The 17,279-nt window shown below is 44.8% G+C and overlaps 1 protein-coding gene and 1 pseudogene across 11 annotated transcripts; both read right to left on the bottom strand.

Annotated features, from left to right (window-relative positions):
• Window positions 1-6,977: 6,977 nt before the first annotated feature.
• Window positions 6,978-7,076, bottom strand: LOC125511828 (annotated as a pseudogene).
• A 530-nt stretch (window positions 7,077-7,606) lies between these two features.
• LOC125510495 lies at window positions 7,607-12,976 on the bottom strand. 11 transcript variants are annotated; one of them, XM_048675697.1, is made up of 7 exons: window positions 12,473-12,967; window positions 10,601-10,681; window positions 10,407-10,505; window positions 9,892-10,004; window positions 9,622-9,812; window positions 9,055-9,141; window positions 7,607-8,545 (listed from the first exon to the last, which is right to left on the bottom strand). In XM_048675697.1, exons 1-7 carry the CDS (start codon window positions 12,775-12,777, stop codon window positions 8,459-8,461), a joined length of 963 nt encoding a protein of 320 aa, XP_048531654.1. In that variant the 5' UTR covers window positions 12,778-12,967; the 3' UTR covers window positions 7,607-8,458. The 11 variants fall into 11 exon arrangements, 8 of the variants coding, with proteins under 8 accessions (XP_048531654.1, XP_048531656.1, XP_048531657.1 ...); XM_048675699.1 differs by having other exon boundaries at window positions 9,042-9,141; window positions 12,473-12,965; XM_048675700.1 differs by having other exon boundaries at window positions 9,042-9,141; window positions 9,731-9,812; window positions 12,473-12,957.
• Between the last annotated feature and the right edge of the window lie 4,303 nt (window positions 12,977-17,279).

Below are 17,279 nucleotides of genomic sequence, written 5' to 3'. Positions count from 1 at the left end.
GTGATCTGCAGCACAGTGTAGTTCGCCTGTCAGCGCGTGGTACTTCAAATACACCGAATACGCAACATATCGTTCGCCAATGGGCCTCTATACTCCAAGTAGCACGTTTGGCTCATACTAATCGCGACGATGTGCCAGCCGTGGATGCGCTGCGTGCAACTGCCACTGCGCGCAGCGATGCAATTCCCTCAAACTACTCCGCTACTTACAATTTCAGCACTTGTAGACATTACCTTGCTGAAAACCATTTGTCATTTCCTTCTGCTCCTCGTTGGGTTCGACACTCTTACTTATCGAAAAGAGCTACAATTGACCCCCTATACTTTTGGGTCATCATTAGGTTGAGCGCCTTCATGAAACTTCAGCGATGTTGTGGTACAGCAATTCTTCAATTGGTGTCACTATATTCATATAAGCTAAATCTTGAATGTAGCTTCACTAATTAGAGATCATATGCATTGATCCATCTACTTGATAATGTTGCACATCATTGAGTTTCAAATCACTACAATCATCGTAAGATATCAAATGTGTTGCCCCGAAAGCATGCATTGCTCCTCAATTTTCATAAAGATTAAAAATTCTTGATTTACCGAGAAGTTATGCTGAAGCTCTGCATATACTGACCATCGCACCACTAGGGCATATGCTTCAAAAACTTTCTTGAGCGTGGTCGAGTGGGTTATCTCTTCGCACTTGCATTTACCTGCGCCTGCAATATACAAATTTCAATATGAACAGTTTAGAATTGTGAAATGCATCATATCTATTGAACCATATAGATTTTGAACTACTTTTTGCATACCGGATTGATGAATTTGTTGGTGCGCAAATCCTGGATGCATCCCAAACCTATTTCGCAGTATGATGAATTGAGCAACGAAGGATTTGCCTCATACATTTTAGAGTCGTAACTTAGCTTTTGCATTGTATGCATGTCTCTTTAGCCTTGTGGTATTTTTATTCGGGTACTGCCTATGTGGTACTCGAAATAATATAAGTTCGCCTGGAAAAGATAGATTGAGTTTATAGTCATTTCTTGCATTAGCTCTTTCACTCCACCCGCATTTAAAGGAAGTTAATTATAATACATAGCAAACTCAGCAATACAATTCATATATCATCACGATATATATTAGGCTTGTGTTATTGTCGGTTTGTACAAGAAAACTTTCTTGATTGTTGTCATTGCTTGCTAGGTAATTCATATTTTCATAGACATTGTACATTAATCATGAGATTCTATATCCAGAAAATTTGGTAAAATTACATATGCCCGGTCTTTTACCCATTGTGCCATCACAAAAATAGGGAATCGTCGACAATAGGTTCTGCACCTTCTTGGATTTTTTAGCATTGCTCGTGTACACTCATTCTTAAATTGCAGAAACTAGTACCTAGAATATGAGAAACTAATTTCTTGAACATAGCTTCACTAATATGAGAGCCTACGCATCGATACATCATCGGTAATGTCATAATCTAGTAGGGAAACATTGGAATGCTTGGCTGCACCTGGTTCGTAGGTTGATGGAGGTTCACCTATCGGATCAGCCCGATACAATTCACTGGAAGTTAACTACGAATGAAATATTCTCAGTGAAAACCATGCATTCGGACCTAATTGATTCCGGCCCATTGTCGAGATCGTTGCACATTTGGAAGATTAAAGTTCCGCTTCATATTAAAATCTTTATGTGGTTTGTCCATAAAGAAGTCATTCCAACCAAAAATAACTTGGCAAAATGGAATTGGGTTGGCAATTCTAGGTGTTGTTTTTGTGATCAAAATGAAACGGGTAAACACTTCTTTCTCGAATGTCCTCTAGCAAAATTATTATGGCGATCAATTCATATAGCTTTGAACGTTCAACACTGAAGGAGCATAAATACGTTATTTGGGATGTGGCTTAATGGAGTGGACGTACACTTAGCTAAACATATTCGGATAGGAGTATCTGCACTACTCTGGGCTATATGGAACACTAGAAATGATATGATTTTTAATGGGACACAGTTCACCAATTTTTTGCAGGTTATCTACAGAGCTACAACTTGGATCCGTATGTGGTCCTTACTCACTCATGTGGATTTCAGGGAGCTTATGGTTATTGGGTGCAACCGTTGGGAGACGGTAGCACGGACTATCTTCAGCCGATTTGGATGGCGAGCTAATAACAGGTTAGGTGTGTAGGCATCGTAGCTTGTTGTTTTATCGCCGGATGTGGCATTTTCCAATTCTTTATCGCCGGTTCTGGCGTTTTTCAGATTTTATTTCGAATTCTGCTCATTTTATGAGTTTCTTTGGACCTCATGACTTGGTTACGTTTTTATTTAATAATATGGTTGCATGCATCGATTGATGCAGAGGCCGGGGGTGATCCTCCATTTCAAAAAAAAGAGGTTTATGAGCCTTTGGGCATTCCTATTGATGCTCTAGCTATCCCAAAAAAAGGTTCGACCACGGAAATACTATCTCGTTTTTGCGAATAACAACCAGGAATACTTGTCCATCTCAGCATACTGTGGTAATTCATTGCACCGGCGCAAGGTTCATGACAACTTAGGGCTCAATTTGTATATGATTTTTGAGGATTCAATAGTACCAGAGGAAATATTCCTTGACATGTGTTTGGTTTGTAGGAATGAAGACTGGACGGTTTTTTTCCTTTGGATTAATTTGTGTACAATTAGACGGGAAGGCTTAATTAAGAACACAATAGGTGGTGCACGCACACGTGCATACCAGGCAAAGTGAGCGGCAGAACGTGTAAAAACTAGAGTTGGTTGCATTAAGCGTGTTGCCTCCTGGCAGGGACGTCTTCGTATTTATATAGGCAAAGCGATTACAAGATATGGCGCAGGTGGTTGGTTGGTTATCAACTTGTCCTCTACTCCAAGCTATACATGAGATAGAGTATATCCTACCCAACAACTTGCGCCTCAATTCCAACGAATACAACTACGTTACAATGTCACGATGCAACTACGGTCCTACACTTTTAACATCCTCCCTCAATCTTAATGTATCAAGGTTCAGATTGCGCTTGAAGGCCTGTAGTTGCTTAACTTGTAACGGTTTTGTGAACCCATCTGCAACTTGATCTCCTGTTGGAATGAACTGAATATCTAGCAACTTTTGTACAACTCTCTCTCGTACAAAATGGTAATCAATCTCTATGTGTTTCGTTCTTACATGAAACACTGGATTTGCAGACAAATATGTTGCTCCAAGATTGTCACACCATAAGCATGACACACTTATTCTTCCAATGCCAAGTTCATCAAGTAAAGTTTCAATCCACATTACCCCAGTTGTTGCATTTGCCAAAGATTTATATTCTGCCTCAGTGCTCGAGTGTGACACTGTGGCTTGCTTCTTTGCACTCCGGGATATGAGATTCGACCCAAGAAAGATTGCAAATCCCCCTGAGGATCTTCTATCATCAGGACATCCAGCCCAGTCTGCATCAGAAAATGCACTTACTGTGGTTGAAGAAGATTTACACAATTTCAGCCCTGTATTTGCACTCCCTTCAAGATACCTCAATATCCTCTTTACAGCTGTCCAATGTACAGAGGTAGGAGCATGTAAAAATTGACAGACTTTATTAACAGCAAAGGATATATCAGGTCTTGTTAGTGTCAAGTACTGGAGAGCGCCAACTATACTTCTGTACTCAGTTCCTTCTTGTGGGCTTAGTAATTCTCCTTCATATAATGACAACTTATCAGTGATAGCCATAGGTGTACTGGAGGGTTTGCAATCCTTCATACCTACACGTCTGATTACATCTTTGGCATATTTTTCTTGAGTTAGCATAATACCATCATGCAACTTTTTTACCTCAATACCTAGGAAGTAGTGTAACTCTCCTAGATCTTTAAGAGCAAATTCATTTTTCAAATTTGATAGTAATGTTGTGGTAGCTTCCTGTGAAGAGCTGGCAACAATTATGTCATCAACATAAATTAACATAAATATAACCACCTTCCCTTTCTTGAAGAAGAAAAGAGAAGTGTCACCCCTTGAAGGCTTGAAACCAAGTTGCTGAAGCTTTGCACTTAATCTTGAATACCAGACTCTAGGTGCCTGCTTTAGGCCATATAAGGCTTGTCCAACTTGCACACATGATGTGGCTTTGAACCATTTTCAAACCCAGGTGGTTATCTCATATGGACCTCCTCCTCGAGAACGCCATGTAAGAACGCATTCTGAACATCCAATTGGCGAAGACTCCATCCCCTGGAGACAGCAATAGACAGAACAAGTCTAATAGTAGCAGCTCTCACTACAGGACTAAAAGTATCCTCATGATCAATACCATAGCGTTGTTTGAAGCCCTTAGCTACTAATCTAGCCTTATATCTATCTATTGTGCCATCAGGTCTCTTTTTAATTTTATATACCCATTTACAATCAATAACATTCCTCCCTTGCTTAGGAGGAACCAAATGCCAAGTTTGGTTTTTCATAAGTGCATAATACTCTACATTCATGGCATTTTTCCAATTATCATTGCCCAGAGCTTCGGTCAAAGTTTGAGGCACACCAGTAGCAGCAAAATTTGCAAATTTAAAGTGTTTATCATACCTGAGTGGCCCATCTTTGTAAACTGTGGGTTTTGAAATACCTCGTTGTGCTCGTGTAGTCATCCGAGGAGGTGTGCTGGAGCGTACGGGTTCGGTGGCCGCAGAAGATCCCGATCCCGCCACAGCAGAAACAACCTCGTCTGTCGCGTGGTCGAACAATGTTGGATCGCGCGCTGGTGGATCAGGAGAATCCAGCCTTGACGAGTCAGCGGGCGCCACGTGACCACGGGCCAGCGCGCGGTCGCGCACGCCATCATTGCGCCACGCAGCGGGGGACAGGCGACCAGGTTCAGGCCCACCCGCCTCGTGACAACTGGGGCGCGGAGACAGAGAGGGAGCCGGCCCACCCGACCGGCCTGGAGACCCGGGCCAGGCATCACCTGGGGAGTGGATGTTCCCGGATTCTGGCGAGGGTGGTTTCAGAGGATCCGCCTGGGGCGTCAGAGGATCCGCCTGGGGATCTGTTCGCGCGTCAGCTCCAGAATCGACGCGACCAGGGGAATCTGCTTCGTGCCCGCCGCCAGATGTTTCCTGCTGTTGTTGCATAAAATCACAAGCATTTGGAGTGCAGTTTTTCACCGCTATCTCCGTCAGAAGTAGGACTATGCAACAAATGATCATCAGCATACTGTTTGTCCCCATGACCGGTTGGGTTTAGTAGCTCCGGATTCAAAAGAAGAATTTCTGCCCGAAGCCGTGCACCGGCATTTGGGTGTAGTGTAGCGAAGGGAAAAACATTTTCATCGAAAATAACATCCCTGGAGATATACACTCGTCCTGTTGAAATATCAAGGCATTTAAAACCTTTGTGAAGATTGCTATATCCAAGAAAAGTGCATTGTTTGAAACGGAACTGAAGTTTGTGCTTGTTATAGGGTGGGGGGTTAGGCCAACAAGCACACCCAAATATTCTAAGTGAGGAGTAATTGGGTTTTTCATAGAACAATCGCTCAAGAGGGGTCTCAAGCTTGATAACTTTGCTAGGAAGGCGATTGATCAAATAAGTAGCAGCAATAAACGCCTCGTCCCAAAATTTTAAGGGCATAGAGGCTTGGGCAAGAAGGGACAAGCCCACTTCGACTATATGTCGATGTTTTCTCTCTGCTGATCCGTTCAGTTGATGTGCATGGGGACAAGATACATGATGAGATATTCCTATCTTGGTGAAGAAGGAGTTGAGTTTTTCATACTCCCCTCCCCAATCTGTCTGAAGAGCAAGAATTTTGCGATTAAACTGTCGTTCAACAGGATGCTGAAGTCATGAAATTTTTGAAAAACTTCAGACTTGTGTTTGATCAAATAGATCCACGTGAATTTACTGAAGTCATCGATAAAACTCACATAATATTTCTTTCTGCCTACTGTTTCAGCAGCAGGTCCCCAAACATCAAAGAAAATAAGTTCTAAAGGAAACTTGGATTCACTTATTGATTTTGGATAAGGCAACTGGTGACTTTTTCCCTTTTGACAGGCGTCACAAACAGAATCACTACTGGAAAAACTAGCACAAGGGAGCTTATTCTGACTAAGAATTCTCCTGACAATGAGAGGAGATGGATGACCTAAACGTCGGTGCCATCTATCCGAAGATATCTTGGTGGCACTGAGCATCTACTTCTGGACGTTGGATCTCTTGTGCTTGACGGGGTATATACCACATCTACCCCTGCCTCGAAGAAGAACCTTCCTCGTTCCCCACTCCTTAACAAGAAAAGAATGAGGATGAATTTCACAGAATGTATCATTGTCAAGCGCAAGACGACTAGCAGAGATTAGGCTCTTGCTAGCTTCTGGAACATGAAGAATGTTATTTAGGTAGAGATCACGATCAGGGGTACGAATAGCTGAGTGACCAATATGTTCTATAGCCACACCTGACCCACTAGCAGTGTGGATTTGCTCGTTCCCGGTGTAGCGCTCGCGGACAGTCAGCTTCTCAAGGTCTCCCGTGATGTGATCGGTGGCGCCACTGTCGAGGTACCAGTTGGTGTCCACCCCATACTGAGGTGCTGCCAGGTTCGCCGTCCTCTCTTCTCCTCCTTGGTAGGCTTCATCATAGCGCTTCCAGCACTTCCACGCTGGATGGCCCAGTTTGCCACAGATCTGGCACTGGATCCTAGGTGCAGGGGCATTATTGTTGTAGTTGCCCCCGCCACCGTTGTTGTTGTAGTGGCCGCCTCCTCCTTGTCCATCGCAGCCGCCAGGCTTGATGTAGGGGCGACCATGGTCACCACTGTTGTTGTCGTTGCCGCCGCGGCCACGGCCACGGTCACCACCGCGCCCGTGGCCTCTGGTGGCAGCGTTTGCGGAAGACTGTGACACTCCGCCGCGAAGCTTCATCCTCGTCTCAAAGCTGATGAGCTGAGAGAACAGCTCCGGCACGCTGATCGGCTCCACTCTGGAGCACATAGCAGAGACCATCGGATCAAATTCCTCGTCCAGGCCAGCGAGGATGTGAGAGACGATGTCATCATCGCCGATCTTCTTCCCTGCAGCGATGAGTTCATCGCACAGAGACTTAACTTTCCCGACGTAGTCGGTGATAGAGGAGTTCCCCTTCTACAGATTGGCGAGGGTGATGCGCACGTTGACAGTCTGGGCACGGGTGTGAGACGTAAGCATCTCTGCAATCGTGTTCCAGAGCTCCGCCGACGTATGACAGGTAGCGACCTGGATGGCCATCTCACGGGGCAGAGTTGTCAGAAAGTAAGAAAAGACTTGCTGATCTTGAGCGTACCAGGTCTGAAACTCCGGGTTGGGCTTCTTCGTCTTGGTTTTGCCATTGGACGTGGCTTCTTCAAGGTGCATGGGTGGCACCTGGTGATCGAGGTCGAGGTACTGCTCCATGCGGGCACCTCTGATCGCCGACAGAACCGTCGCCCGCCATAGGGCTTGGTTGTTCTTGCTGAGCTTCTCAGAGACGGCGTGCACAAACGGAGAGGATGGGAAGGAGTTTGAAGGTGTCGCCATGGATGATCTCGAGAAGTGCTCTGATGACCATGTAAAAACTAGAGTTGGCTGCGTTAAGCGTGTTGCCTCCTCGCAGGGACGCCTTCGTGTTTATATAGGCAAAGCAATTACAAGATATGGCGCAGGTGGTTGGTTGGTTATCAACTTGTCCTCTACTCCAAGCTATACATGAGATAGAGTATATCCTACCCAACAACCTGCGCCTCAATTCCAACGAATACAACTATGTTACAATGTCACGATGCAACTACGGTCCTACACTTTTAACAGAACGGTCACATCAATTACATGTGGGAACACAGTCTCGAGGCAGACCGTGTCATTGGGATGTGGTAGTCCTCCGTCACAGCAGTCTCGAGGCTTTTGCTTCCCAACGCGTGATGTTGGTCCAGTTATTAGTACTAGTAGCATAAAGAAGACGATACGTGGTGATTCCAAAGTGGTTATCCCCGCTGCAGTCAGATGGTTAGTGCAGGAATTGAGGGAGGCGATATTAAAGTTCCTGATACCTCGTTCCTGGGTTCGGCTCCTCTGCAGTCCAACTATTACTGCACGGGTGCTGTAGACATCTACATCAGCCGTCAATTCCAATCTGACCGCTCTAATTTCCCCACTTAATTCTTTTAAAGAATGAAAACAAACACCCCAATTTGTCCGGTGAAATATCTCCTACGGCTGCTTGGCACCAAACAGAACGCACATTGGCGCCAAACAGCGATCTCCATGCCTTCGTCCCGCCGGTCTTCCCCAGTCCTCCTTGATCATCCTTCTTGTAGCCAGAACGTGACCAAGGTATATGTTGATCTATGGGCGGCATAGAGATCCTCTTTTGCCCTATATCTGTCCTCCTCACGCTGATCTGCAAGTTTATGTGGCATAAAGATCTCCCTTTTGCCCTATCTCTCTATTGATTGTTCTTCTCCCGCTGATCTGCAAGTGGTGTGGATGATCTCCCTTTTGAACTCACTTTTACCATCCTTCTCCTAGCAACAAAAAAGAAGCTGATCAATCTCAAGGTATGTGACATGTGGTCTGATTCTATTCATGTTCTCAAGGCAACAAGAGAATTCCTAGACTGATTTTGCTATATGATCACAGATTACAAAAAAAAAAGACAAGGTTTAGTGGAGAATATGATTAACGGCAATGAAGATTCAAACAGGTACCATCAATTTTAATAAATTCAGTAGCTAAATTGCAGAGGAGCCGAACCCTCCAAACAACTAGTAGAAAATCAGTAGTGACAAGGGAGGAAGGAGATCCAAAATTTATTCCTGCACCTTTTGGATGATGTTAGAGTGAAAAAATATATTTGAACATAAGTGATCTCTATTGTTCTAAATAAGCTCAAGATGAAATACATGAATGTAGTCAGAACTGTACATGCAAGTTGTACCATAGGTGCTTTGCTAACAGAAGTGATCTCTATTGTTTTGAATAATCTCAAGATAAAATACATGAATGTAGTTAGATCTTTACATGCAAGTTGTACCATAGGTGCTTTGCTCATGAAATACTTGGGATTTCCAATACTTGACAGGAGATTAATGTAGATGATCTCCCTTTTGCCTTCCTTCTCCTAGCAAAAAAAAAAGACGATCAATCTCGAGGTATGTAACATATGCTCTAACTGTATTCATGTTCTCAAGGCAGCAAGAGAATTCCTATAGACTGACTATCTCAGATTACAAAGAAGGAAACGAAAAGGTGTAATGGAGAATATGACCAACTCCAACAAAGATTCAAACAGGTACACTCAATTTTGTTAAATTCTCATGCCATATCATCATATTTCTTGTAGTGTAACTAGACAAATAAATTAAGATATGCCTATTTTTTACAGGACAAATATGATTCCTAGTTGGATGCCTCAAATTGGTATGAAATTTAATTCCACAAAAGAGGCCTGGGGATTTTGGACTTGTTATGGAGGTCATATTGGTTTTGACGTAAGGGTAAATTATGAAAATAAGAGCAAACTTGATGGGGCAATCACTTCCGCGAGATACGTTTGTTCCAATGAGGGCTACAGAAGAATAGACAAAAGAGATCATAATACCAAGCGTCCTCGTGCAGAAACAAGGACTGGTTGTAAAGTTCGAATGGGAATCACCATCGACCGAGAAACAGGAAATTGCGAAGTACACGAGTTAGTCACTGAACACAACCATGTCTTGCAATTGCCTGGAACATGCCACTTGATGCCATCACAACGGAAGATATCGACCTTGCAAGCTTTTGACATTGAAACTGCAGATGATTCAGGAATTGTACCAAAAGCAGCCCATGAGCTGGCAAGTCGGCAAGTTGGTGGGTCATTAAACCTTACCTACACACCTCGTGATCACAAGAACTATTTGCGAACCAAGCGTCAAAGGGAGTTGATGTATGGTGAAGCTGGAAGTATGCTCAAGTACTTTCGAGATAAAAAAAATGAGAATCCTGCATTTGAATATGATGTACAACACGATTGCGATGAACAAATAGCAAATATCTTCTGGGCTGATGCAAAGATGATCATTGACTATGCTCACTTTGGTGATGTTGTTACGTTTGATACTACATTTGGGACAAATAAAGAGTACAGACCCTTTGGTGTATTTGTTGGCTTCAACCATTTTAGAGAAATGGCCATTTTTGGTGTTGCACTTCTATACGACGAGACATTTGAATCCTTCAAATGGTTGTTCAACACTTTCTTATCCATACATAACAAAAAACAGCCTAGAACTATCTTTACTGGCCAGGACGTAGCAATGGGTAATGCAATTCGGGCGGTATTTACAGAAGCATGGCATGGATTGTGCACTTTTCACATAATGCAAAATGCCATCAAACATTTACCTCATAAGAAAAAAGACGAGGATGGCCCAAATGTACTTGCTGATTTCAGTGCTTGCATGTACAAGTACGAGGAAGAGGAAGACTTTGAAGAAGCTTTCACTGCCATAAGAATCAATGTGGATACACAGACTTGGTTGGACAGTATCTATAAAGTAAAAGAGAAATGGGCAAGATGTTACATGAGAAATGCTTACACTATAGGCATGAGAAGCACACAATTAAGTGAGAGCTTGAATAGTGACTTGAAAGACCATTTGAAGTCTGATCTTGACATTCTTCGTTTTTTCAAGCACGTAGAGAGGGTTGTGCAAGGAAAGAGAGATAAAGAGGTAAATGAGGAATATGAGTCGAGGAAAAAATTACCTAGAGTTAGAATAAGAACTCCTACAGTAATACAAGCAAGCAAAGTTTACACACCTAGCATATTTGAAGATTTTCAGAATGAATACGAAAGATCCATCTCAGCGTACATCAAGCCATCGGAGGAAGACAATGCATATACTGTTGCAATTGCCAATCTTGACCCGGAATGCTCTTATGAAGAAGAATGCAAAGTTATAGTTGATGAACAGCAAAAAGTTCTATGTAGCTGTGGCCAATTTGAAAGAGTTGGTATATTGTGTAGTCATGCTTTGAAAGCTCTGGATGTCATGAATATTAAGTATCTTCCAAGCCACTATATTTTGAAGCGATGGACTCGAGAAGCACGAAGCGGCACTATTCAAAACAGCCATGGCAACATTGTTTTGGAAGACCCTAGATCGGAAGATAGGCAGCAGCTGAAGTTTTTCATGCACGAGTTCCTTGGCATAGCTTCCCAAGCAGTTGCATCAGAAGAGTGCATCAAATTAGTAGATGATGCTTTGAAGAATCTAAAGAAGCAAGTTGAAGACAAAGCTCCTACTACTACATGCAGAACTGAAGCCATATCTCAGGAACCAGACATTTGTTTGCAAACAGCTTGCCTGAAGAAAAAGGAAATTCAGCAGAAGACTTCAAAAAGGAAGAAATCATGGCTTGATAATCAACATCCTAGTAAAAGGAAAAAAGGGGCAGCTAAAGTCATTCCCGAAAACAATCTTCTTCTGTAAATCTCTTATCACTTATCGAAACAGCCTATAGATTTACTAATAACTCAACTAATGTTTGTTCTGATTTATATTTTGCATAGAGAGGAGAGAAGTACATTCCAGTTGCACAATGCGAAGCACCTACAGAGAAAATGACTGGAACAAATGCAGATGGTTTGCGGGACTATGGGTACTATGCTCGTTTACTAACGGTATTCCACTTATCTTGTCCAAAATTCCTAAAATCCATTTGTAAGCAATATGATTTTTGTGTAATCTGTTATGTCTCTCTTTAATTTACAGAGTGAAGCCGATGACATTTGGGACTTGGAAAAGAATCCATATTTTCCTCCAATATGATAATAGTTTGATAGGGAAATAAGATGAGAGTCATGCATTTGTGGGATTCGGCTCCTCTACGTCAACCACAACTACAGTCGTCACTACAGCTGTGAAATGCAGCTAGTAATTCCTTCTATGTGTTTAGTACTTAAGGCAAATACAGAGAGAGCAGCCTTTGCATCCTATTCTGGTATTTGTAATTCCTGTAGGCAAAGAGAAAGGAAGAGGAACGTTTGCTTCTGTTTATCTGTTTTAAAGTCAGGAAAAATAGAAGTAGAGTAGCACCTAGTTTTGCTGATGTGTGAATTGGCAAGGACTTAGCATTTGCATCACAGTATCCTGGTTTCCAAACGAGATGAACCTCAACTTAGCCTTTTTCAAATAGTTTTAAGATCATCAAAACCTGATTTACAGTAGTCTAGAAATTTGCTAGTCAGAACCATGCCAAAATCTCTATGGATAGTGAGACGACGACACAACAGCGCAGTCAAATCAAATGCAATTGCAGTAAGATATTTAGACCACAATACAGCAACATTCAGAAACACAAGCTACATACATATAATTTTGAAGATTTGCACGGACAAGATCAATGGACAAGGGACCAAACATATTGTCATGCTAAACACTACAAGGTAGGAGATAGCCACGTACTGATCGGTGCCTCTCCCGAGCTCGAGAAGCGCCTGCACGGCGGACTCCCACGCGCCGGAGAGGCGGAGGAATAGCTCCTTCCTGGGCGGTGGCGGCGCGGGGCCGGCAGATCCCCATCTGCGAGAGGCTGGAGGAAGCGGGCAGCTTCCATCGAGGTGGAGGGCGTCGGGCGGCGCGGCCTGAGGAAGGCGGAGTGCTCCCACATACCTGCCGTCGACGGCGTCGGCCGGCGAGCCCAGGGAACGGCGCCTTGCGGCAGATCCTGAGAAAGCCGGGGACACAGCCGCGGCGCAGCAGGCGGGCATGGAGGGCCATCTGCCGGACCGTCGCTCGGTGAGGGAGTGCGCTTGGCCGGATATACGAACCCTCGCCGGCGGTGAGGTCTTCTGCTCGCCCTTGCCTCATCAGTCTAGTTAGTGCGTGGTGTGCAGTGTGAACGGAAGCAATTATCTGAATGCATAAAGGCTTTTTTTATTAACAGAATTAAGTAGGTAAAATGCAGGCGGTCAGATGGAAATTGACGGCTGGTATGAAGGTCTACAGCACCCGTGCAGTAATAGTTCTACACATGGGATGGGAGGCTCCAGCTTTCAATGCAAACTTATGACGGTACTGCCATATATGTCAAGCATAAACTTGGTGTCAATTGCTGTTGTATGTGCGTTTCACCATTACTGTGTGATGCTTGTATTGGTTTTCCACACAACAAAGATCAGGGAACGCCACGCATTTGCATGCGGATTCCGGAAGAAAATGAGTTAACCATCAACTCAGAAGGATTAGACTGTGTTTGACATTGCAGTGGATTACTCCCTTCGTTTTTTCTAGTTTACATATAAGATTTGATCAAAGTCAAACTTTGTAAAGTTTAACTAACTTTATAGAAAAAATTATCAACATCTACAACAAAAGAGTTATATGTTATGACAATTAATTTCACCATGCATCTAATAATATTGATTTCATAGTGTGAAGAAAAGCTAGTCAAACTTTACAGAGTTTTGACTTTGACCAAATCTTATATGCAAACTACAAAGAAACGGATGAAGCATCGTAATCCCATCTGCTTAACATGTTTCTGCCTATGTATTTTTGGGACTAATTTTCCATGGCAGATTATCTATAGATGTATATAATAAAAAGTAGCATCGCACCACACAGTTTAACAACCACAAACCGAGCCTTGCTGGACTAATTTTCCATGCCTCGTGCCCCATTATTCCCTCTCGTTCTCCTCCTTCATCTTCTCCTGCTAGAAATTCGTAACATACTTGCCTTGCAGCGGAGCCAGGCCGACACAGAGAAAGGGTCACATCGTCACTGGAGCGAGAGCGACCAGCCGCCACCGCCGCCGCCGCTATCCCTCCTAATCGTGGAGGCCCATGACACGTCCTTCCGTTCCCAGGCTGTCACAACCATGGTTCAAGAACTTCAAGGGCGAAGGACATTTGGTGAAGCCATAAAGGATGGTCGAGGACAAGGTTTAGGTTGGTTCCTCGAGACAATGTCCTCGATGTCCCTCCTTCGCCGGCCATCACATGTTGCCATCATCCACTAGCCTCTGCCCGCGACCTGCGTGAAGGAACAACACATTGTGACGACTAAAGGGAACGTATGGGAGGAGAGTAATAGACGAGGGAGGGAGAACATGGCTCTTGATCCTTTCTTAGGGCCCGAGATTTCTTTTCTAGAAATGTGAGAGTAGAAAGAGGGGTACTCAGGAGAGCTTACCGATCGAAGAAAGGAAGAGGGCAAACCAAAGGTGCTGGAACTAAAAGTCTCTGGATACTCATTCCCTTTGGGCGCCCCTTGCCCCTCCTTTATGTACAACACAACGCATTGCAGTTTAGACTGGGTTTTTCTTGGTTAATAACGCTAGCCACCGGTGCCACCCATGAATCTTTGCAAGTGTCGGCTACATCTACCATCAAACCGCCACCGGAACCATCCATATATTTATTCTCAAAACTGTAATTCTGCTCGTTTTGCGATTGCTTGCCGGAATAATATCCGTAATTCATTATCAGGTTGACTCTGCTTCGTTTTCTATTTTTATTTTGAGTTAGTAACCTTAGGGAGATGGCTTACTGATTTGCTATCGGAATGTCTCAGTTTCGTCACCGCTGTCCACCAAATCAACGCCCCTTGTCAGAAGATCTCGACATCGATAGTGCTATCAAAAGACATGATCGTTGCAATCGTCCATGTTGGTACTACCAGAGCATTTAGCATGCAAGCCACAATGTATGGTTACGGTTAACCGTTGAAGTGAACATATCTTCTTGGGTTTGACATATGGGCCGGGGTGGAGCGTGTGAAGTGAACGCCGACATTGTTTGATCTACTTCTGTAGTATGTCGCCACATCTGTTCAGTCTTTTGTAAAGGTCTGCATTCCTGAAGCATGTGAATTTCAAATGCTTGGTTGTTGTCCCTGGGTCGAAGCATTTGGGTCATGTGTTTTTTGAAAGATCCAGCAATCACTAGCTTTTCATATCATTAGCAGAAAGCAGTGGGAAAACAAAGGTGTGTTGGAAGGTCCTAAGACCAGCACAGAAAAGATTACAACAAGCTCAGCTTCGGTCTAGGCTTTGCTGACAGAAAAAGTGGAAAAAAAACAATGGCCTATATCTCATGGCGGATCCCAGAAGGGTCTCTCCAAGCATGCTGCGCCCGCCTGCCGCCAAAGATGCACTGAATTTTCGATGGGCTTGGCGATGTCCCTTGCAGCCGGCTGCTTGCCTCTGAAAATGCAGTTGTTCCGCTCTTTCCATATCTCCCAGCAAGTCAAAAGCATGATCGTGCTGGCGCCCTTCCGTTTGGCCGGCGGGGTCTTGCTGATCATCCGTTGCATGATCGCTGTAGAGTTGGAATTTTGCCATGAGTGGTGTGGAGCTAGCTGTCGGCATCCTTCTCTTGATCCCATCAAGCCCCAGACCTCAAGCGTTGTTTGGCATGACCAGAACAAGTGGTGGGTCGACTCCAGGTTGCGAACACAAAACTGGCAGAAATAGTTGTTTGGCCAACCGCGCCGCTGGAGACGATCATTTGTCCAGAGGCGATCTTTCAGTAACAGCCAAGCGAAGAATTTGATGTTTCCTGGTGCCCATGTTTTCCAAACGAGCTCATCCAAAGCTGATAGGATCCGTCCCTGGAACTGCATGGCATATGCTGACTTTGATGTGTATTTGCCTGTTTCCTCGTGGTTCCATCGGATTGTATCCCTCTCTCCCTCCCGGAGCTCCGGGGCAGCGGTGATGATCAGGTGGTTGAGCTGGATGAACTGCTGCAGCAGCGGCTGCGTGTCTCCATGTCTCAGGTCTTCAATCCAAGTGTCGTTTCTAAGAGCTTCTCGAACTGTCCTGTTTTTGCGCTTGGAGTGGTTGAGGAGGGCTGGGTAGGCAGTGGCCAACGTGATTGGGCCGATCCAAGAGGAGTGCCAGAACAGGGCTGTTGAACCATCCCCAATTGTTACCGTCGTTGCAGCCGCAAACAGAGCTTTGTCTTCCCTGTTGCATGGTGGTGTCGTGCCCACCCATGGGCGGTCCGGATCAACCCAGGGGATCCAGAGCCATCGCAGTCGCAAGGCACGGCTGAAGCGGTCCAGGTCCGGGATGCCCAGGCCCCCCTGGAGGTTGGCGCACACACCACGGGCCAGCTTACTTTGCAGCTGGCCCCCGTCAGCTCGTCGTCCTGTTTCCATAGGAACCGGCGTCTGCACTTGTCAATTTCTTTCAGTAGCTTCTTTGGAACTTTTAGTACAGTGAGCGCAAAAGTTGGCATGGCGTTGAGAACACTTCGAACCAGCACTCTCCTACTTGCAATGGGAAGTAGCTTGCCCTTCCAGCCAGCCAACCTGGCTTTGATTCTATCTAGGATGAACTGTAGGTTTGCCAGCCTCAGTCGGGTGATGGTGATTGGGAGCCCAAGGTATGTAGTGGGAAACTGTCCTAGATTGCCTCCAAAATTGTGTAGCACAGTCGGTAGGTCAATATTCTCGCATCTAATGGGGAGGGCCGACGATTTTGAAGGGTTTATATGCAGGCCCGTTGATTTACCGAAGTCTTGGAGGATGTCTAGGAGTGCATCTACCTCATGTTGCACTGGGTTGGCGAAGATGACCGCATCGTTAGCGTAGAGGCTCATAAGAAGTTTTAGTTCCCTTCCTGGTATAGGCGCAATTAGTTGCCGCTGGGTGGCCTCCCGTAGAATGTGATGCAGGGGGTCGATCGCTAGGATGGATAGAAACGGCGAAAGGGGGTCGCCTTGTCGCAGTCCTCGACGGTGGAGGATTCGCCGGCCGGGGATGCCATTTAGCAGGAAGGACAATGATGAGGTAGAGAGTAGGAGGGCAATCCAATCTCTCCATCTAGCGCTAAAACCTAGCTTTTGCAATAGCTCTAATATGTATTCCCATGATACATTGTCGAATGCCTTGGCAATGTCCAGTTTTAGTAGCAGGGCCGGGGTTTTCTTTCTATGGAGTACCTTGACACAATTCTGGACGTAGAGGAAGCTATCATGGATACACTTGGTCCGGAGAAAGGCCGATTGCGCTGGGGAGACTAGCGTATGGATCACCGTGGCCAGTCGCATTGTGAGCACCATTGCAATAAGCTTGGCGATGGAGTGGGTTAAGCTGATGGGTCGAAAATCCGCAATGGAGGAGGCTCCATCCATCTTTGGGATCAGGGCCACCAGGGCCGTGTTGATGGATGCAAAATTTGTACCAACTAAGTTGTAGAATTGGCTAAAAGCTGCCATGATGTCATCCTTGATGACAGTCCAGCAGCTTCTGAAGAAAATGC

This window comes from Triticum urartu, chromosome 5, assembly GCF_003073215.2.
Source record: "Triticum urartu cultivar G1812 chromosome 5, Tu2.1, whole genome shotgun sequence".
Classification (NCBI taxonomy): domain Eukaryota; kingdom Viridiplantae; phylum Streptophyta; class Magnoliopsida; order Poales; family Poaceae; genus Triticum; species Triticum urartu.
This window is presented reverse-complemented; position numbering and strand designations above follow the sequence as displayed.